The following is a 22,832-nucleotide window of genomic DNA, read 5'->3' as shown; positions in this document are numbered from 1 at the left end:
CACAATGGAGAGCAGGAACTGTAGAAGCACACACAGAAGAACTGGAGCAGGGGAACCAGGAACACAGACTAGTAAACCTGTTACTCTGGCACCCTAATGGCGCCAGAGCCAGGTTAAAATAGAGGTAAGAAGCCGCTGATTGGTAGGCTCAGGAGGCGGCGATGATCGGGAGAAGAAGCATCCCGTTGCCTAGCAACAGGACGGAAGCAGGGCGCATGCGCCTGACACAGTAGCAGAGCCGGAACCGGAAGCCGCAGTGGGAGGTCAGACGTCCATCCTCGTCTGACAGGGAATCAGCGGGGATGGCGTCTGACAGTACCCCCTCCCCTCCTCCCTCTCGAAGAAGGATTAGTTCTCTTCAGGAATTTAGCAAGGAGATGAGGAGCATGAAGATCGACCTCCGGAACCCAGGATCTCTCCTCAGGACCGTAGCCCTTCCAATGTTCCAGAAACTGGGGTTTGCGCTGGAAAAAACATCTCTTTAGAATCCTCTCTACTTCGAATTCATCACCTAGAGAGGTCTTGACAGGTGGAGGAAAAACAGGTTCCTTGAAGAATTCGTTGAGGATTAGAGGCTTCAGCAAGGAAATGTGGAAGGCGTTATGGATCTTGAGGGAAGGAGGTAATGAAAGCTTGTAGGAAACAGGATTAATGACTTGCGAGATAGCAAAAGGACCTATAAACTTAGGAGCCAATTTCATTGATGGAACTTGAAGACGAAGGTTGCGAGTAGCCAACCAAACAGTCTCCCACCTTCAAAACTGGAAAATTTCTCCTATGACGGTCAGCGGCTCTCTTATGTCGTTGCACAGAAGTAGAAAGTGCTGTTTTAGTCTGAGTCCAGATTTGAGAAAGATCATGGATGAGGGAGTCAGCAGCCGGGACTTGGGAAGGTGGAGCCTCGGATAAGTGTGGGATGTCTCCCATAGACAACGAAGAATGGTGAATGCCCTAAGGAGGAATGCAGGAGGTTGTTGTGGGCAAATTCGGCCCAGTAAAGGAGATCACTCCAGGAAGTCTGATGGTCAGAGGCAACCGCATGAAACATTCTAGGTCCTGATTCACTCGCTCCGATTGTCCAATCGTCTGAGGGTGATAGTCGGAGGAGAATTTGAGTTTAACTCGGATCTTAGCGCAGAAGGCTCTCCAGAACATAGCGACAAATTGTACCCCCGATCGCAGATGATCTCCTGGGGACACCCATGGAGACGGAAAATATTCTTTAAAAACAGATCTGCGAGTTTAGGAGCTGAGGGGAGACCTTTACAAGGGTTGAAGTGAGACATCTTGGAAAAGCGATCCACCACGACCCAGATGGTATTGTAGTCGTGGCTCCGAGGGAGATCGGTGATGAAATCCATCGTGATGCTGATCCAGGGAGAGTCAGGAATGGGAAGAGGAAGGAGAAGGCTAGGTGGACTTTGTCTAGGAATCTTGTGGCGCGCACAAACACAACATACTGATACAAATTTACGAACGTCAGCACCCAGAGCAGGCCACCAGTAGTATCTGGAAAGGAATTCCTTCATCCTCTTGTAGCCGGCATGACCTGCAAACTCAGACTCATGTGCCCAACATAGTAATTTAGGGCGAAGATGTGGTTACACGAAAGAGCGTCCAGGAGGAGGAGAGAGAGATGAAGAATTGGTGATAGCCACCACCTTGCATAGGATTCAGAATTGTTTTGTTGTCTGAGAAGGCAAGAGAATCTGTATTATCAAAGGATCTGGATAGTGCATCGGCCTTTGAATTCTTGGAACCAGACGAAAAGTTAGGATAAGTTGAAACCGGGAAAAAAAAAAGAGACCACCGAGCCTGGCGGGGGTTGACATTGTGCTTCTCGGAGGCAGGTAAGGTTCTTGTGGTCTGTTATCACGGTCACAGGATATAAAGCACCTTCGAGCAGGTGGCGCCACTCTTCTAGAGCCATCTTAATGGCCAATAGCTCCTTGTACTGATTTCGTAATTTAATTCACCACCGGAACTTTTTTTAGAAAGGAATCCACAAGTCTCCAAAATGCCGGAAGAGGATTTCTGGGACAGGACAGTCCCAATTCCTACAGAGGAAGCGTCAACCTCAAGAAAAAACGGTCTCCCCTGGTCTGGCTGTTTGAGGGGCCGAAAGGAATGCCTCCTTAAGAGTCTTGAAGGCCAATATTGCCTCAGTAGGCCATCGTTTGCAGCAGACACCATTGCGGGTTAATGCCGTGATGGGACAGATGATGGAAGAAAATCCTTTAATGAACTGACGGTAATAGTTGGCAAACCTGATGAAACGCTGCGTAGCTTTGAGACCAGTGGGAAGTGGCCAGTTGATAATGTTTCTACTTTCTTGGGGTCCATTTGGAGACTGGTGCCAGAAACCAAGTAACCAAGAAAAGGAACTTGAGAACATTCAAAAAGGCATTTCTCCAGTTTACAATATAAAGAATGTTTCCTGAGACGGGAGAGAACTGTCTTAACATGAAGACGATGAGAGTATACATCGGATGAGAATATTAAAATATCATCCAGGTAGACAATCACGAATTGATACATAAGATCCCTGAAGATCTCGTTGACAAAATCTTGAAAGACGGCAGGGGCATTGCATAGCCCAAATGGCATAACTAGTGCCCGTCACGGGTTTTGAATGCCGTTTTCCACTCGTCACCTTTCCGAATGCGTATTAAATTGTAACTCCCTCTAAGATCCAATTTGGAGAAGATCTTAGAACCCCGAATACGATCGAACAGCTCTGTAATAAGGGGAAGAGGGTAGCGATTCTTGATAGTAATAGCATTTAGGCGACGGTAGTCTATGCAAGGTCTTAATGAGCCTTCTTTTTTCTTTACAAAAAAGAATCCAGCCCCTGCAGGAGAGGTAGACTACCTGATAAATCCTCTTTGAAGGTTGTCAGAGATGTACAGGGACATAGCATTCATCTCTGGTAGGGAAAGTGGATAAACTCTACCCTTAGGAATAGTTTTGCTGGGTACCAGCTCGATGGGACAATCCCACGCACGATGTGGAGGAAGACTCTCAGCGGCAGTTTTGCTGAAGACATCAAGGAACTCTAAGTACGGCTCCGAAAGCTTGACCTGGGAGTCAAGAGAGAGACAAGGTAGGCGGGTGGGTGGGAGTATATTTGAGAGACACCGGTTGAAACATGAAGTACACCAGGAAGATACCTGGGTATGAAGCCAATCAAATTGCGGTGAATGTGTCCTGAGCCAGGGTAACCCTAAGATGATAGAGTTGACAGACTGTGGAATGACCAGGAACCTAATCCACTCATGGTGAAGAACCCCTACCTGCAACCCAACTGGAGAGGTGATACAGGTGATGGAACCGTTGCTGACTCGGTTACCGTCAACTGCGGTAAGGACCAATGGTTGCGGCAAAAGAGAACAGGGTATGTGAAGCTTGGACACCAGAGTGGCGCAGATGAAGTTCCCTGCGGATCCAGAATCCACGAAGGCGGAAGATTCCAGAGAGGCATCCGAAGACCTCAGGGTGACTGGCATCAGGAAGTTGGTATCCTTAGGAGGACAAGGAGTATGGAGACTGGATCCTAGGACAACCTCCCTTTCATTGCCTAGGAGGTGGAGTTTCCCGGCCTCTTTGGACAAGAAGACAAAAGGTGGCCGGATTCCCCGCAATACAGACACAGGTGGTTCCTAATCCGACGTTCCCTTTCATCCCGAGACGGACGAGAGCGCCCAATTTGCATTGGCTCTTCAGGTGGAGGAACTGGAGACTGAAAGCGGGGAGCCAAACGAATAGAGCGGCGATCCTGGTTCCTTTCAGCAGAACACTCTTGATGGCGGATGTCCACTTTAATGCTAAGAGAAACCAACTCGTCAGGCTTGGTAGGAAGATCTCGGGAGACGAGAGCGTCCTTAATAGGATCAGACCAACCTTGCCAATAGGTAGCCGTTAGAGCCTCATCATTCCACCCCAATTCAGAGGCAAAGGTACGGAACTGAACAGCGTATTGGCCCGCCGTGAGGAAACCTTGACGAAGGGCTAGAAGACTTGAGGCGGCAGAAGACACAAGGCTGGGCTCGTCAAATACCTTTCGAAAGTTCTCGATAAAGGTGGCAGAATTATAGAGGGACCCATCATTCCGCTCCCAAAGCGGGGAAGCCCAGGCCAGGGCTTGTCCAATGAGGAGGGAAATAATGTAGGCTACTTTAGCTCTTTCGGAAGAGAAATTTTCCGGTGCCAGTTCAAATTGGATGGAGCATTGGTTAAGGAATCTGCGACATCCCTTGGGATTACCGTCATACTTCTCAGGTGTGAGAATCTGTAGGGTCCTAGAAGTAGTGACATTCCCACTAGGAGGAGCAGAAGGAGTAGGAGCAGCCGCCTGAGGGATGTTCAGGGAATCCAGACAGGAAAACACTCCTTGTATACACTGTAGGAGTTGCGCCTGGTTGGATTCTTGCTGTTCCACCCGCTGTCCTAAATGGAGGAGGAGGTCTCGAAAAGAGGGTTCTCCGGTACCGTCAGTCATGGCCAGAGTAAACTGTCAGACCGCAGGCATTCTTAGGAGAATAATAGAGCAAAACACTAACCGGTATTAGCACTACTGAATTAGTAGGTGCGGAGTCTAACGTACCCCTGGTGTTTGCCAGGGACCCCCGCAAGGAGGTTTGGACTTCGCTGCACAGGGTACGCAGGTCGCGGCCCTATTAGCCAGTTTCCTGTGTAGTGTAGAAGGGTCAGACGGTCCGGGTCACGCCAATCAGGAATATACGGTACCAAGGGGAATCCGAAGGAATAGTCGCCAAGCCGAGGTCGCAGTACAATATGGGTCACACAGATAACGGGATAGTCACCAAGCCGGGTCACAACGGAGAGCAGGAACTGTAGAAGCACACACAGAAGAACTGGAGCAGGGGAACCAGGAACACAGACTAGTAAACCTGTTACTCTGGCACCCTAAGGGCAATAGAGGTAAGAAGCCGCTGATTGGTAGGCTCAGGAGGCGGCGATAATCGGGAGAAGAAGCATCCCATTGCCTAGCGCCCGACACAGTAGCAGAGCCGGAAGCCGCAGCGGGAGGTCAGACGTCCATCCCGGTCTGACAGGGAATCAGCGGGGACAGCGTCTGATACTAATAAGACACTTGTGTACGTGTTTCTCTGTGTAGCTTAACTGTGAAGCTTTGCGTTCCATGTCATGAAAATATGATTTCCTCAAAGGGGCAGTCCCTAATATCACAAACAGGGAAAGTCAAAGTGACGTTACCTGGGCAAGTGGTCAAAGCCACTCCTATCTCATCATCACCTAGAACAGCCCCCTTGAATGACTCTGATGTGATTTCCTGGTTTACAATCATTCAATCAACCAATTCTCAAAAGGTTCCAGGTATTCAGACATTTTGAAAGCAACACTGCTCCTCTCATAAATCAGAGTACTCTCGTTAGACACCTCTCATTGTGTCTGCAAATCACTCAACATTTTCTCAATAAAATCTCCCATCACCAAATATTCACACATATTTCCAGCTTCTGTGTTTTTCATGTCGAAAGTACAAATATATTCACTTAAACAAGTCTCACTCACAGACAGCATTTTATCTCATAACATTTCTATATGGGCATAACAAACCCCCCTGATTTCTGAAAACATTCATCAGCGCCATTTTCACACAGATTAAAACCGCTTCTAATATCTGCATGTAAAAGCTCACTCCACCTTTCCCATTTAACTTAAAGAGAAATTTTTTTCTCAAATTCACAGACAAAATTATTTTGTTCAAATACAGAAACGGCTTGTTGGACCCCAGTGCCTAGTGCACTTCCACTGATACTGTAATTTATTATATAATTTTTCATTTGAAACTAATTACAAATGATTATGATTTAACATTATACAGTATTTTCTGTCGATCAGTGGTAAGAACTGAATAAATCCACAATATTGATATGAATGCATACTTTTTCCCTCTAGGCTTCTACATCTTGGCTTGTTAAATAATGACAAAGTAAAATTTGTTGAGCTGCCACTTGAAATTGCTAATTATGTCCTGATAAATAAAACATTAAAAAGAGCATGTATTTTCTTTTTCACATGACTATCTATATATAGATATATAATCTCAATGAAAACCTCATTGTTCGGGTGTGGTAGCCACCAGTTCCACTCCTGTGAGTGAAAGACCAGATGATCACAATGAACAAACACTGCAGGGTTGGTATATTACCATCTTGAATCTGAATCGCTTGTTTTATCTCATCCCACAGTTGCTTTACAGAACTGAAATCTGTTGACTGAGGCTAAATTGCATTAAATTGAATTGACTATCATGTACTTGGACCTATTGGAGGGCTTTCCTTGTATTCTCTTGTAATTATTTGCAGATGTTTATACTGTAATATTCAAATTTTAGTCTGCTCATATCAAGCTCCCTAATATACACTTTAACACACCCCAATCAGCATTATTTATGACACCTTACAGGATGAATCCCAGCACTTGTTGATTGTCATAACCTGGCATTCCCATTAGAATGAAACAGGAGGCACTATTTACCAATCATGTAGCTTGTCCTCATTGTCTCGCTGCAATTGCATCTTCTAGTTTTACCGGATAGGAATAATTGTCTTACAAGACTAGGCTATTGGTTTATTCCAACTATGGCACTATATGTGTGGAAAGTGTATTTTCTCCCCATGCTTACACCAGTTTCCTCCCACAGACCAAAAACATATTCATAGGTAAACGTTACCGTTAGCTCCACTGGGTCATGAGTTGACGTGAATGATTAAACATTGTCTGTAAAATGTTGGCGCTACACCATCTGTGAATAAGTACGAGCAGTTGTATATTGTGATGTCCTTCTTGAGCACCATTGTCAATTGACTGTAGCCCATCTGTTACCCTGCACAAGCATCATGGGTAGCAGTATGTTTCTGGGCACAGGACCCCCATTGTCTGGATAATAATAGGGAGGTAAAACACATAAAACTATCAAACATGAAAAATCAGATGCTATTACTGATACACTCATACTGGCAAGTCTGATGCCCATTCTTATGCCCCATTCAGTCTTTAAATCTTTATAGTTACAACTACTTCTTGTATTGCCATTCCAGTCAGTTATACAGGACTTTGCCTCATTAGGGATCATGGTGGTGGTGTGGTGCTTATTGTTTAACTCTGAATACGATCTATAGCCTGCTTTTTAAAGGTCTACCCAATATACTGCCTTGTAAAATGTAGTCTGTGATGCCATAAATAGTTGTTGAACAGGTTTTCTTCAGTCCACTCTGTATTAAAGGGTCGAGAGCAGATGCATGCAACATGTGGGTTGGTTGCAGATCTACAAGACATTCCGTTGGGAACCACTTCTTTTGGGATCCCAGAAAAATGGCATACTGACACTTGGGGTGAGCCAAGAGGATACCTGACAGCATACCTGGAATTTGTATATATAAATTAATCTGTGTTTACCATATATGCTTTATATAGAAATAAATCAAGGGCTTATGTTATGTTTCAACCAAAACATTTTTTTATTAGTGTACAAAAACACATAACAGGAATAATCAAATTTGCTTAACAAATCAAAGAATATAACTGGGTTACAGTGCATATTAGGCCTCTTCAAAATGGGAGCCAAGGACACTACAAATTATGATCAGTGTCTGTCATCTGTGGCTTCTGTGAGGTAAAGGAATGGGTAGCAGCCATTGACAATTATGAGGAAAACCCATTTATATTATTAAACATTTGTAAATTCAGAATTGTAGGAAATCAAAATAAACCAACTTACCCATAAACAATAGCTCAGGAAAGAATGACATATTTAGTAATGGAAGTGGTTCGCAATTTTTTCCCCAAGACCTAACTTACTGCTGTAATTACTGGAGTGTTTAAAAATGATGGACATGCGTCTCTTATCAGCCTTTTAACTTGCATCAAGATTTATAATTTAAAGGATGCCAACTGATGTGAAAGGGCACCATGTATGGTCCTGCGTGAAATAACAATGAGAACCATTGTTCTGTTGTAAACAAGCACACCACAGCACACACATATACATAATACATTTTCATTGTCAGAATGTAGTGTCCCCTCTAGGATTGGTACAGCTGCTGATATTGTAATGCACCCTCCCCCCCCCCCCCCAAAAAAAAATAACCCAAAACATTTCCCTTTGAGTTATTAATTTTAAACCTAAATTAGGTTATTAGAACTCTTAATGTGCCTTTAATCTGCTTAAAAGACAAATACTGTTAACAGGTGAATGAACATAGCACGTGGTAATGCCAGTGTAGTTCTACAGCCTAATTGTTTCTTCAGAAGAACGGTAACAGTTCTCCACTGCTTTAATTATCTTGTGGAGCACTACTTTTGTATCTGGACAAAGATTTTCTTGTAGTCTCAAACTCCAATCTAAAAGGGATAAACATGGGCTTCAGTTAGAGGTAGAAGCAAATTCAGCCAAAGGGTGCACTTTTGCACCTGGACATACCATGTTGCAATGCAAGGTGTGCAGAGAGAATACTGCCTGCTCTGCATGTAGCTTGCAAATATTGGGCGATTTATTTTTTACACTACAATCTAGAGATGTCCACATATTTTAAATATGCCTTTTATGCAGCCTCTTTTAACTGCATTTGCTTCTGACTCTAAATGGAGGCAAATCAGTGTTGCTTTAAGTATAACATGGAAACACATGTACTGGAGTTTATTTTACTTACTCCAACTATAATTTGCAATATTTTTTTATTTTTTTTTACAAGTGCCCTCTTGAAGCCGGATTTCGAAAAGAGGGAACATTTTTAAATCACATAAACTAACCAGCCTTGTGCCTACTGGTATTACAGCCTGAGGTATTGCAGAAAAAGCAGCTTAACCAACACTTGGGACATTTGTGGTTTTATTCACCATAACCTACTGCATGGACAACAGCTTTATTGTGATGCAGAGTCAAACCTTAGCCTTTCAAGTCTTCGGGCATTGTTTATCAAGCATCCGTTTTTTCAAATTGCGGATCTATGGAGAATTTTCCCGGCGGGCTTTAAAACAGCAATTTTATTCAAGTCAAAAACTGGCACGGTGGATTGAAAAATATATATAAGCCTGTAATAAAATTGCTGTTTTAATTTCTGCTGGCAAAATTGCTGATTTAAAAATAAAAAAAATGCTTGATAAATAATGTATTTTACGTTGTATATGGTTCAATAAGTCATTTAGGTTTTTTTAAACAAAGTGCACTTGGGCATAAAGGCCTATTGTAATATTTTTTCAGATGAACAATGCCTTTGTGTACCAGTTTTGAGGTACACAAGCACAGGAACATGCATTTCCATACATTCAGCAGAACACACATCAGTTCAATGATTGAACTTCAGCTCAGCACATACATCAAAAGTGCATTTTTTATGCTTTGAGCACAAGTCAAATTTATTGGCCGAAATAAAAAAAATAGACAGCATTGCCTCTAAAATAGACCAAAGTAGAGGAGATAGACTGGAATAATAATAGAAGAGATTAATAGGAACCCAGAAAAGAGCTGAGAGGTGGAAGAAGGAGGGAGAGAGACATATTATATTATAGATAGACATATTATCTGACATAACAGGAACCAGATTGTAGAATCTACATGGTAAGTCACACTTCAGCTTGTTTTTATCCATTTAAGATAGCAGAACGAGTCCAATGATGTACCTCCATTTATCGGCACCTATGAAGAAGTTGTGAAAACATGGAAACAACCATCTTTGGCACTGCAGTAAAAATAGTGTTTTAATTAAGTCTTTAGCGAATGCTGCATCCATAACTCACAAAGGTTTATAATACTGCTGCTGTAGACCATTCAGTGCGAAAGGAAACAGTAGAGGATGAAGTTGAGGGATTGTTATAACATAATCTTAGACACATTCAACTTGGATTGAACAAAACAAGGGTCACAGGGGGTGATACGTAGAATGTGTGTGGTTGTTAGGCTTTTTCATAGTGACGTGTGCTGACAACGTCTCCCAGGGTTAGAGTCTGTTTCAAAAGAGCAAAACAACATTTATTAGTTCCGTGAATCAATAATGTTTCTATCATTTTATATTTTGCTATATACCTACATATGTGCAGAGAGAGAAAGAAGACATGTATCAGGGCACATGCTGTATTTACACATAACCCTGTGCCCGAGTTAGGCAGCATTGTGCAGTCTTTCCTGTTTCCCAATCATATACACATGCATTAACGGGGCACAGGACATGCCTAAATAATCTGCATGAGCCCAGTAAAAAGACAGAAATAGCATAAATGTTCTCAATATTTGTATTTAATTGCATGTTAAATCTCAAGTATCAAGGATTTTGCAAAATGGATGTTGCATAATAAAATAATATTTTAAATATTAACGTTTTGTGTGAACTAGGTAAGGGACAATTACAAAGGCTGGGTGCAGTGCATAGCAGAGATGTGCCTGGATTTGCACTTCGCACTGTTGTGCTAGGGATTTCATTTAAAGACAGAAGCTTTATATAGAATCCAGCTGCATAATAGAGGATTGGCATGACACATATGAATAGCTGGCTAAGCCCTTACTGTGCACATAACCAATATAGAGAATGTGAAATCTGATATAAAAAATTGATTAACAAGGATGGCGGCTGGGCAAACACGAAAGCATTCCTGTCCTGTGCAAGGTGTTGCAGAGCAGATTTCTGGTACATGAACAACCCCTTCTCTGGATAACTTAAGGTCACATGGGTATCCCAGTTTTTCATTTGAAAATTTGAGCCATTTCCTAAGGCTATATTAGTCTATAATGATGGGAGGGTCAAAGATGGTCAAGTAAACACTTGTGCTTAGACAAACTGGATCTGGCTGATAAAATCATGTTGGTTATTCATACATTCAGGGCCTGATTTTGCGTTGGGAGTAAAGAAAAGGAGCAACTTTGCACCTGGACAAACCATGTTACAATGCAAGGGGTACAAATTGACTTATTTTTCTGAACGCAAGGAAAATACTGTTTGTTTTTTTATGTAGTACACAAATACTTGATAGCCTTATTTTTATACTGAAATTAAAGTTGATCTATGACATGCCGTATCCCAACTATAAATCTGTCCCAACAATTTAAATTTACCTCCCCCTCTAATGCAACATGGTTTTGCCAAGGTGCAAATTTGCTCCTTTTCTTTGCTCCTAACTCAAAATCAGGCCCTCACTGTGCAAGAGATGGACATTTTATGGTCAAATTTACACCGATTGTTGTCAGGCACACATGTGCACACTAAGACAAAACCGGCAATAGTGCAAACAGGTGCACATATGTGCCACAAATTTACATTTATCATCTTCCAAGACCGGATGTGACTTATACCTATAACCAGACCCTTCTTCATGGTTTTTCAATACGCCAGTTTCACCTGGAATTACTGTTAAATTTCTTGGTCTACTCTAAATAAATTTTATATTGTTTTTCTCAGGACATATACAGGTTTTGGTAACCTACTGAAATATAAAGGTTTTTTTTCTACATCCATTAGTTAGGGGGAAAACAGACAAATACATAAATTATATATTTCTTATGCATAACTTTATGTATTCAGAGCAATCCCAGATTTGAAACTGAAATATATTTCTATAATTCTTCCAAGTACAGGGATATCAAATATCTAATTTTAACCAAGATCGTAGGAAATTAAATATCCAGAAAATGTCCAGAAACCGTGATATGCTTTATTTAAATGTTATTCTTGACATGTTTTATTTGTAGAGACCTTTAAGAATTAGAGACTGAAACTGGTCTTCCTTCAGCCCTAATAAATCCATTGCAAACTGGATTGATTAGTGACTACAGTAGCAGTTACTATTATACCAGTTGCATCCAATAGTAACACCTTGCAAGAGAATGCGAATGTAGATACCAGAGGGAAATTGTTTGTGAGGCCAAACGCATATTATACAGTGTTCACTTTTGACTGCTGTTTTTACTCATCATTGGGCCATGAACAAAACAATTCACAGCCTCATCACTACATTTGTCAATTGTCATTGACTTGAGTCTCTTATTGAATGTGTGTGTGATATATACATAGCAGGTTTACATTCTGTGCATTGTATTTGCATTTTTATTTCTGTTATTCCAGCTATGAATTGTACCAAGCTAAACTTTACATATGTGTTGCCCACTAGAGGGCTCTTAATGCACTCTCCACACCAGGTCTACACAGGTGAGTATTCTTTTCTAATGGCACGGGGTTAAGTAATTCAGAGTGGTTTGAACAAGATAGCTCAGCAAACACACGTGACAAATAGTTTTACTCAAGGGAAAACATAAAACAACCTTCACACAATCAAATGTGGAGGTCAAATCACACAGAACGCGTTAGGTCATTTCTGGTCTAATGTGCTGTGAAAAATGATCAAGTATAAGGCTGGGTACACACTACAGAATATTCCAACCAATGTGTTATCTACAACGATTGTACCAACGACTGGGGAAAAGAAAAGAGTCCTGATCAGTATGCCGAATCATGTGTGTATACACTATACATGTTTTAAAAGATTTACCCTCAGATCTGTGCTCTTCAACTGCCATAACCGCTGAAAAGATCATGACTCTGTAAACTATATGGAGATCCTGATTATGAGTGCTTACACACTGCAGGATTGGAATGACGTTGAAAGGAGAATTATAGTTTTGCAGAACAATCAAATCAAAAGACGATCGTCACTTTGGAACGACTAACGCTCATCGTTTAAGTATATACACTAATGCGATATTGGCCTGAATGGTCGTTTATTGGGCCAATAGCTGAAAAACCTGTAGAGTGTACCCAGCCTAAAATATAGTACCTTCGTATAAATTTAATGGTTTCATTTTTCAATGTGTGCAGGGATTACTTATCATATACTATAGGTTATTTATGTACTCACCAAAACAAGTTTATCTTCATTAACTTCTCTTACCAATGTGGTCTCCTTCCCATCCCATTTCTGCACATGTTTCAATTTACCATCATCCAGAGTCACAATGGACTAATAAATGAAAGTTATATGGTAAGTGGTACTGGAGAGAGTTCAATCATAAACATTCAAAACACACTTTTTCTCATTGGTACTAACAGGTCCAGTCATGTGCCCAGGTGTTTTAAATATTGGTGCTTATTTATTATTTTGGTTGTTTTTTAAAAAAGAGGCACATAGCAATAGGCAACCCAAACCGATGCCACGAGAGCCAGGGATTTATTCGGCCTGCTCTTAATTGGTCTACATCAGCGGCGGATCCAGGGGCTTGCTGCCGACGGCTGCACACTATGTGCAGGTCCGTTCGGCAGTGACAGTAGTGTGCTGCCCGGCTGCTCTGATTGTATTTTAAACACAATCAGAGCAGCCAGGCAGCACACTCCCCCTACCTGTCACTGCCGAGCGGACTTGCACACGGTGTGCAGCCGCCGGCAGGCTCAGAAGTCAGAAAGCCTAAAACGCCCCCCTAAATCGCCCTGGGTACAACAATTTTCTAGATCCGCCCCTGGTCTACATGTGTTATTTTTATGATGGATTTATGTTCCTGTTGTTTAGTATCTTCAATTGATTCCTATAACTAATGCATTGGTCTGACAGCCTAGCTTTACCCCAGACTAGTTTTTATTTAAGGTATCAAACTGGTGCACTGTGGTATACTAGTTAGACAAGTGCACATGCGGGGAAGGGATGGCAAAGTTGCATATTTGTCCGTTAGCATCACCATATTCCTGACTAATTTACAGTGGCTCTTACATGTGATCCTGTGCAGCATGGTTAGACACAATTGGTACCAGGAGAAGTAGAACATGGATTGAATTCCCATATCCCATCATCCACTGTTTACAGGTGCATAGTTTCAAACAAGTCCTAGCAATGGGGATATTTGTGTTTTTCTGCATTAATAAAGTAGTAAAACCGTCTATACTATTTTAATATATTATAGTACCCTTCAAAATTCTAAGAATCCGAGTTAAATTCAGGTCAATCTTAAAGGAACGTATTTGACATTGTTTCCTAATGATTTTAGAATTTAAAACCACTTCACTTCCAGATAAATCAATGAGCAAGCCAAGAAGCAAAACTTTCCACCCACTTTGTAACAGCTGCCTGCAAAATAGTTTCCATTCTAAAACCTCAGCAAAATCCATCTACTTCTTTCCAGAGCTTGTGATGTCAACCGCTATATATATTTCTTGGCACAATTTACTGCCTGTCCTTAAAACATTACACTGCTCAAGAACCTGTATTGAATGTATACTGTTGTATCTCACTGAACATTTGACACGTCGCTAAAACAATTCTTCTTTGCAACTTGATATGTACTCAATTTAACCATACAGTGTGTCCCTCCAGAGGCGGAACCGATGCAGGTAGGGGGGAGGAGGGAACTGGGGCCCCTGACCCTCTGCATCTGGCATGCACTGGGCCCCATTGTCTCCATGGACCCGATGCATGGCACCTGCCGCACCAATGGTAATTTTGCCACTGGTCCCTCATTGTAATATATATTGACAGTCCCAACACTATTACTCATGAAAGTACTGGGACAGTCAATTAGCATATAATGCTGTGAAGGGCCTGAACTTCTTTCCAACTTTAGACTCCATTCAAATAATTGTCCACAGCAACCATAAAAGTGGTATGAGAAGGCAATGACTGTAATTAACAGCCAGTTACAGCATGGTAAATAATTCTTAGAGCAAAACGAGTTTACTGTGACTAATGGACACATCCAGTGAGGTGGATAAATGAAATACACTCTATATAGATCAATGATAATGCAGCATAAAAATACATGTTAACGCTTCCTTACATAAGTGGGGATTTATGTTATATTTAGCATATCATATAAAAAATAAATAAAATATATATATATATATATATATATATATATGTGTGTGTTACAGCCTGCCTGAAATTATTACTGAGTACCTGCATGTCCAATCTGCTACAAGTTCTATAAATAAACCAACATATTGGTTAAGCTTGAAGCATGTATGTTGCTTAACAAAAATACATAACACTGCTGCTGACGCCTTTGCAGACTCCCACAAAAGTTCTGCCAATACATCATACATACGCCATGGCTGTCTTATCCACTAACTGTTGTGTTGTCTGGAGATCGCTCATTAGGCAATAACTACAGACAATTTAATCCATTATAGGTGATTTATGAACTGAACCTGCTACAGGTAAATACAGATAGGTGATATTTAATGATCTTTCATGTAACATTGGAAAATGTAACTGAAATTACATCATATATCCATATTTCCCTTACATTACTATTACATGGAATTAGAGGACATGTGGTAAAATAGAAAATAGCTCACCTTAACCTTTCGATCGTCTGCCGTGGTCTCATCAAATTCCTCATTGAGTTTAAATTTTACCTCAGTGTTCTTGAAAGTGCTCTGTGACTGCAGAACAATGAGGTCCCCATCTAAACTGATTATAGTAGTGGGTTTGGTGACATTTCCAATTTGTCGGGTAGCAAAACCCACACCTGAAAAAAAGATTATATTATGAATAAAAACTCTTCCATGTACAACTCCCTACAACTATAATCATTTTCTTACATTCTCAGGTAGACTACTCTCACAGCCCCTCCCCCAGTAGCTATTTTCCCAATATACACTAGCCACAGTATATGCAGTCATACGATTACAAGAAATTAATTAATGTCAAAATAAAGATGAATAGACATATACATATATATTTACTTCTACTTTGTCTTACATTGACACAGAAAACCAGTTAACTATAAACCTGTTGAGTACAATTAACCTTCAGGCTTTTCTGTCACAACCTTCATAGGAAGGACAGAGGCACAGTGGAAATAATGTTAGTCATGTGATTATTTTTTTTTGTTGGCAAGCTTCCGTTCCATGTTCTTGGCATGAAGATAGGTCAAATGAAAGCACAAACTGCTCACATATTGTCCTCACATTAATAATAATGTTAGTCTGCTTTGTTATGAAGGAACATAGTCAGAAAATACCTTTTTAAAGCCAATGAATATTTTTTGTTTAAAAAGCCTATATAGCCATTGTTTATGATACTAAATTATGACGTACCATGTAATTTCCCATTCTGCCAGCTGTGCTCTGGTAAAGAATCAAACAATTCTTTTTCTACTCTGCCTCCGAATACATTTATAATTTGATGCCTACACAGCTTGTATGCTGCAAAATGAACATTCACACCTCCCCCCAAAACGCCTAGATCAAGCTGCTTTGGACGCATTAACAATGTAACAATTGTCCTTTGACACTGAGCACAAAATCTGTGACTGTGTTATTGACTCCTTCTCTACCAAACTAAAGTTAACAATTATCACTACACACACTCAGATTGTTTAAATAAGGTTGGTTACACCCTGGTGTTAGTTAAACACCAGTGACAGAACACAAGCGCATTTTCGTGTGACATGTGGTAGTAAAAGGAGTGGGAGGGCCATTTAGGTTCCATACTTTACTACCGCAGAAAAAAACACTAGTGGCATCCTTAAACTAAGGGGTCGATATTGCTTTTTTTCATTAAATTCCCCATGAAAACTGACGTTTTTGGGGGACGAACGCACATTTAAGTGAAGTGCACATTTATTAGCAGTGCATTACAGCATATTTCCTAGATATCTGCTGCTTTGCATTTTTTTTTTTGAAATCCAGAGCAGTCCCCATAGATGTCTCAGCTGGCGTACATTACCAATGTGTAAATTTTGAGCTCTGCTCTATGGGGAGAGCATTGCGGTAGAGCACCGGTTTCCAAAGTGTGTGTGTGCTGTCACAGGGGTGCCGTGGCCAGGGAAAAAAAAACAACAACTTACCAATCCAGCGGCGCCCGGGACCCAGCTCCCTGCTCGTCATCACGTCCGACATTCGTGAGGAGCGACCGGAGAGAGGAGGATGCTGGGTCCCAGGCACCGCCGTATTGGTAAAAAAACAGAAGAAAGAGAAGAAAGAAGGCCAAGTATGGTAAGTAAATAAACGGAGGGGAAATGGTGATAGGAAACAGCAATGGAGGGGCAAAAGAATGAAGGAGGGGGCAGAGTGAGGATGAAGGGGCAGACAGAGTGTGAGAGGATAACGGGGCACACAGAGTGTGAGAGGATAACGGGGCACAGCGTAAAGGTGCAGGGGGACAGTGTGATGATTTTTGTACGTTGTTTTATTTTGTTTGATCTTATGCCTCTTAATATTAGCTGTAACTTATTCTTTGACAGATATATAATTGAAAAATAAATATATATTTGGAATGCCAGATCCGTCCGCAACAAGCTGACTGCTATCCACGACCTCTTTCTATCCAACTCCTTTAACCTTCTTGCCATTACTGAAACCTGGCTCTCCGATTCCGACACTGCCTCCCCCGCTGCCCTCTCCTATGGTGGCCTCTCCTTCACCCACACCGCCAGGCCTGGTGCCCGCCCAGGCGGTGGAGTGGGCCTCCTCCTTTCCTCCACCTGTACATTTCGTGTCATTCCCCCTGAACCCTCCCTCTCCTTCTTTGAAGCCCACTCCATCCGCCTCTTCTACCCCATCCACCTCCGCGTCACTGTCATCTACCGCCCCCCTGGCCCCACCTCCCTCTTCCTTGACAACTTTGCTGCCTGACTTCCTCATCACCTCTCCTCAGACCTCCCCTCGATTATTCTCGGTGACTTTAACTTCCCCATCGACAACCCCACCGACCCTGCTTCCAGCAAACTGCTCACCCTCTCTTCCTCCCTTGGTCTCACCCAATGGACCTCCTCCTGTACCCACTGCCTTGGTCACTCCCTTGATCTTGTCTTCTCCTACCTATGTAGTCTCTTTGACTTCTCCATCTCTCCCTTTCCTCTATCCGACCACCATCTCCTCTCCTTCTCTCTCTCTTTTCCTGCTCCCCTCCCCCTGCCCAAACCTACTCTGTTCATACGTAACCTTGACGCTCTTGACCCTGCCTCTCTGTCCTCCTCTCTCGATACCCTCCTTTCCCCCCTTTCCTCCCAGGCCCAGTCCTATCCTGGTTCACCTCTTACCTTGGGGACCGATCCTTCTCTGTCACCACCTCTGGGTCTCTCTCCCCCCCCGTCCACCTTTCCTGTCGGGGTCCCTCAGGGCTCTGTTCTGGGACCCTTACTCTTCTCTCTATACACCTCTTCCCTGGGTGAACTCATCAGCTCCTTTGGCTTCAACTACCACCTTTACGCTGACGACACTCAACTATACCTCTCCTCTCCTGATCTCTCTCCCTCCCTCCTCTCTAGGGTGTCCGCCTGCCTCTCTGCCATCTCCTCCTGGATGTCCTCCCGTTTCCTCAAACTTAACCTTGCCAAAACTAAGCTCATAGTTTTTCGCAAAGGGGGTCACTTTGCAACAGTGACTATAGAAAAGATAGGAGGGGTCTTCGCAGGAACAGCAGTTTTTTATGACTGAAGCATTTTAATAAATATGCTCGATATATCAGTCCTAATCTTTGCAATAAGGATTGAAATACACTGCGTATAAAATGTGGTGGGTAATAAGTAGGGGCCTAAATATCAGGATGTAGCAGTAGTGAAATTTCGGAAAATAATTAATGTTCAAATTATGTGGTTATGTATATATTTTGATAAACAATCCTCTGACTAAACAAGTTATCTTCTTGAAGCCATTAGAAATGCATCTTAAATCCAGAATTTTAGCCTTATTGATTTCATGATGTTTTATGGGTGGGATAAGACTAAGGAATTTGTAGAATTAGAAACAAAGGGAACCTTAGAATAGGACATTACAAGTATGCATGTGATTTATGAACCAATAGACAGAAAACAATTGTACCCAGACACCATATGTTCCCTTGTTCCTTGGTTTGCCTATATCATACTATATTCTGTTTACTGATTCTTTGCTGCAAGGCGGGAGTGGGCCCTGCACAAGGATATGTGTGTTTCTTTCCCTGCACAAGGGTCCCACTGTCTCCCAACCTCCTTACAAGGCACAAATGTGCAAATGCACCACATACAAATGTGTGTTTCTTTACATTTCACTAGTACAAATTATACCATGGGAAGGGTTTTTTGTGTCTCTAAAATATGTGGGGGCACTCACAGAATTAAAATCAAGCCTGTTTGTGAAAGGTTTACGGTAATGACTTGTGCTGGGACTAATGTTTTGGTTTTTAGGACGTTTTAGGACTAAGGTTCTCCAGGGCTTGGGTTGTCTTTAATGTTAAAGCTGTGAATGAATGGGAAAATCAAATGGTTAAATTTGTTAACAATGTTTTAATTTAATTCCCATCAATACTATGGTCTTTGGAGTTTGAATTCAACTTTAGCGTGTTGAACATGAATGTCTTGTAGTTGGGAAGATTCACGCTGTTTAAACCATTACACAAATCAACTGCAGACAGATAACAGTGCATCGGTGAGACAAAGTAATAAAGATCACCAGGTGCATCAAAAGAAGTTGTGTTTACTTTTTTTTTTTTTACAATATCTGAGTAATATGTCAAGTGTGCTATTATGTATGTGTATATACAGAAACAGGTTTATGTTATACACAGAAACAGGTTTATGTGACCTCAGATGAAAGTCTAAGGTCGCAGTAAACTAATGGCAACTTGCTGAAGCATGAATAGCTATGGGTATGGTTCACAACCTATACTGTTTTACTAAGTACCATGATAATGTGCTGACATGTTCTGTACCACATTTCATAGAGCTAACAGCATAATTTTCATATAAAAATACTTCATACGGTTGCAAATCCTGAATTTTTGGTGTCCTCAGACATTTTGGAGTTGAAAGGTGCACATATATGTAACACATGTGGTCTTTGTCCTAATACATTTCTACACTCAGCTCCCAGATATATCTCTAGAAACAACTGGTTTCCTAGAATGCATCCTTTGTCATACATATGTGCTCTTATGTGGTTCATTTCCTACTTCTTAAATCTTAGTATCTGTATGCAATACATGTACAAGGATGTGTGTGTACTATATATATATATATATATATATATATATATATATATATATATATATATATATATATATATATATATACACACATGTATGTATATTCTTCATTCTACATATTGTGTTCTTCTGTTCTTAACATTTGTACATTTGTAGTACACCGTGCTATGTGATGAGCTGCCCAGCAATCATTCTTCCACATCAATGTTTTATTCACTGTCTTTTTCCTTATAATATCCTGTACTTCTATATAGCCTTAAATATGCAACCTTTGTAGCCCACTCATTCTATAGCTTGTTTTACCATCCTTCCCTGTCCAATCTACAGTGCACAGCCTCACCCTTTTCGCTCCATCCCCTCGCGTTTATGACTGCTGTCTAGTCTGCGCACATGGCCCGGCTCCATCTCCCTGCAAACGTGCAGTAAACCTGCCATCCACGCTGCATTGCTGCATTCATTCACCCTTACCAACTTATTTCTCCTTTCATGTACATATCAATGGCTCCCTTCTCCTTACTTTAAATGCACAGCTAGTTCTCTCATCAATACACTAGCTACCATTATTTCCTCTCAATATATATCTATTATATATATATCTATCTATATATATATAGATATATATATATATATATATATAGATATATAGATATATAGATATATATATATATATATATATATATATATATATACGCATATATTGCTGAATCAGATATTTTAAATGCTGTCTTAGCACAAGACAATTTCATCTCACTATGCAATATTTAGACAACCTCGTCTATGTATTTTTCTTCTCTATGCCATACTCACCAAGACCTTTCATGTATTCATCAAAATTCTTGCTTTCCACCATCCTCCAGGTCCCCAGGAATCTGTCCACCATGGTGAAACAAAACGTTTGCTGCAGCAGAGATTAACCTCAGGACTGGGCTCCGCTCTCTATATATAGCTTCTTTTGGCGATCACATGGTAATAGCAATGTCTGCACACTGTGATAAATCACTGCCCCTCCCAGTAGCAGGCAAATGGTTTCTTCTTTCGCTCCCATGCTGCTGAAGTCACCGTGTGCCTTCAGTTGTACAGGACCCCCATCCCCCGCTGCAGAAAGCTTCCCGTTTTTAGTGTTTATGATGCCAAACAATGAACTGCCAAAAACATTTAATACTTTGGTTTTGGGACTTCCACTATAACACCATATGTATGTTTTAATAGCCTGCCTTGTATTTACAAATTTAACTGCATCATTTCAAAACAGAGTTCTTTATTTGGTCCTATTATTGTGGTAAACCATCTATAATAAAATAAAGGGAAGCTATGCAGTCAGTGGCAAAGTGGATTTTATGTACAAAGAGCAGCGTGTGACTGTCACAGCTCTATTCAAACAACATTGTATATTTTTGCACTTCTGAGCATTGTGTGCCTACTTTTATGATAAGTGAACAATGGGGTGTTCAAGATAGATCACAAAAGCAGAAGCAATGTTGCTCACCAAAGTGGACTAATTAGCGCTGTGCTGTGCTATCTGGTAGTATAAGTGACCATGGGGCATATTTAACAAATAATGATAGAGCACTATCGTGCACTTACCATTAAAAAAAACGTACCTCTGTGTCCCCCGCATATTTAATAAGGGTGCATCGCAACAGACATCGTGGATATCTGCTGCTTTGCATTCCTTTTTTGTTTTTGGGAGCAGTCACCATTCAACAGTATGGTGACTGCTCCCGGCCGCAATCTAACAAGTTCCGAAAAAATATTTTTTTTATGAAACTTGTCATGTTAATGTACACCAGCTGGAGCTGGCGTACATTATCATAAATGAAAAATGTCAGTGCTGTCAGCTCTGCTCCGAAGAGCAGAGCTGGACAGCGCATGTGTGGAGGGATCACATGATCCCTCCCTGTCACTCACCGCTCTCTTTTTGCTACTGTAGTTGCAGAGACAGAGTGGAGATGTTTGTGCGCATGTGCAGTTCTTCGAACTGCACATGCGCAATTGATGTATGAAGAGGAGCGAAGAAGACCTGGAGAAGATCCGGAGACAGCGCCTCTGAAGAGGGGGGTAAGTATGTTTTTTTTAATCACAGAAACAGCAGTTTATCGGAACTGCTGTTTCTGTAATTCGTTTTTCATAAATTTGAAAAATAGTTAAATCCTTATCCATGCGATAAGGATTGATAACTATTTTTTATTTTTGCCGAACATTGATAAATGTGCCCCTATATCACTTGACTTTGCCACAACAAGGTATTTCAACAGTTCACCGAATAGTACTTCAAGCATAGGTACATTTGTTAAGTTACTTTACAGTGAAAGGATCCTTAAACTAAGCTGGCAGTAAGGAAAGTGTATATTTGTATTATGTTGATACTGGATATATGTTAGAAGATAAAATGACATGATGGAGACCCAGGATTTCCTTTACCTTACAGAGCAGACTAGAGTACGCATGCCAATTGCATCCCTATTTATCCCCAAAATGTTTGGCTTAATTGTCATGGGTTGGTCTGCAATATCAATAGAACTGTATTTATGATGGGAAAAGCAGGGAAGAGTTTGTTAGAAACGCAGTTTCTAAAGTGTCTGGCCATCCTAGTCTCTCTCTCTCTCTCTCTTCCCTGCATGGCTACTTAGAGACCTGTACCGAATGAGTATGTTAAGACATAAGTCAATATGCTGTACAAATGTGCACCTCAATATGTCATTTGCATTTCTTATTTAAAAGGGTTGTCACAGGTGAAGGTGCATGAAGTGTCAGAAATTCTGTCTGCTGGATGAATTTCATCTGAAAATGTACGAAACACTAAGAATTTTGCAATGGTCACAAATGAAAAAAGGAAAATGACTCAATGCTGGTCCTGATTTCAGTGGAGCAGCACTGTTTAAGTGCAAAAAACTTAACATGCATCATCT

The 22,832-nt window shown here is 41.2% G+C and overlaps 1 protein-coding gene across 1 annotated transcript; it reads right to left on the bottom strand.

The window, feature by feature from the left end:
* Positions 1–7,476: 7,476 nt before the first annotated feature.
* FABP3 (fatty acid binding protein 3) lies at positions 7,477–20,888 on the bottom strand. The gene is made up of 4 exons (XM_075195885.1): positions 20,731–20,888; positions 15,312–15,484; positions 12,889–12,990; positions 7,477–9,990 (listed from the first exon to the last, which is right to left on the bottom strand). The coding sequence occupies exons 1-4, from the start codon at positions 20,801–20,803 to the stop codon at positions 9,940–9,942; spliced, it is 399 nt and encodes a 132-aa protein (XP_075051986.1). The 5' UTR covers positions 20,804–20,888; the 3' UTR covers positions 7,477–9,939.
* Positions 20,889–22,832: the final 1,944 nt, after the last annotated feature.

The sequence above is a fragment of the Mixophyes fleayi genome, chromosome 2, assembly GCF_038048845.1.
Source record: "Mixophyes fleayi isolate aMixFle1 chromosome 2, aMixFle1.hap1, whole genome shotgun sequence".
In the NCBI taxonomy this organism is placed as follows: Eukaryota; Metazoa; Chordata; class Amphibia; order Anura; family Limnodynastidae; genus Mixophyes; species Mixophyes fleayi.
This window is presented reverse-complemented; position numbering and strand designations above follow the sequence as displayed.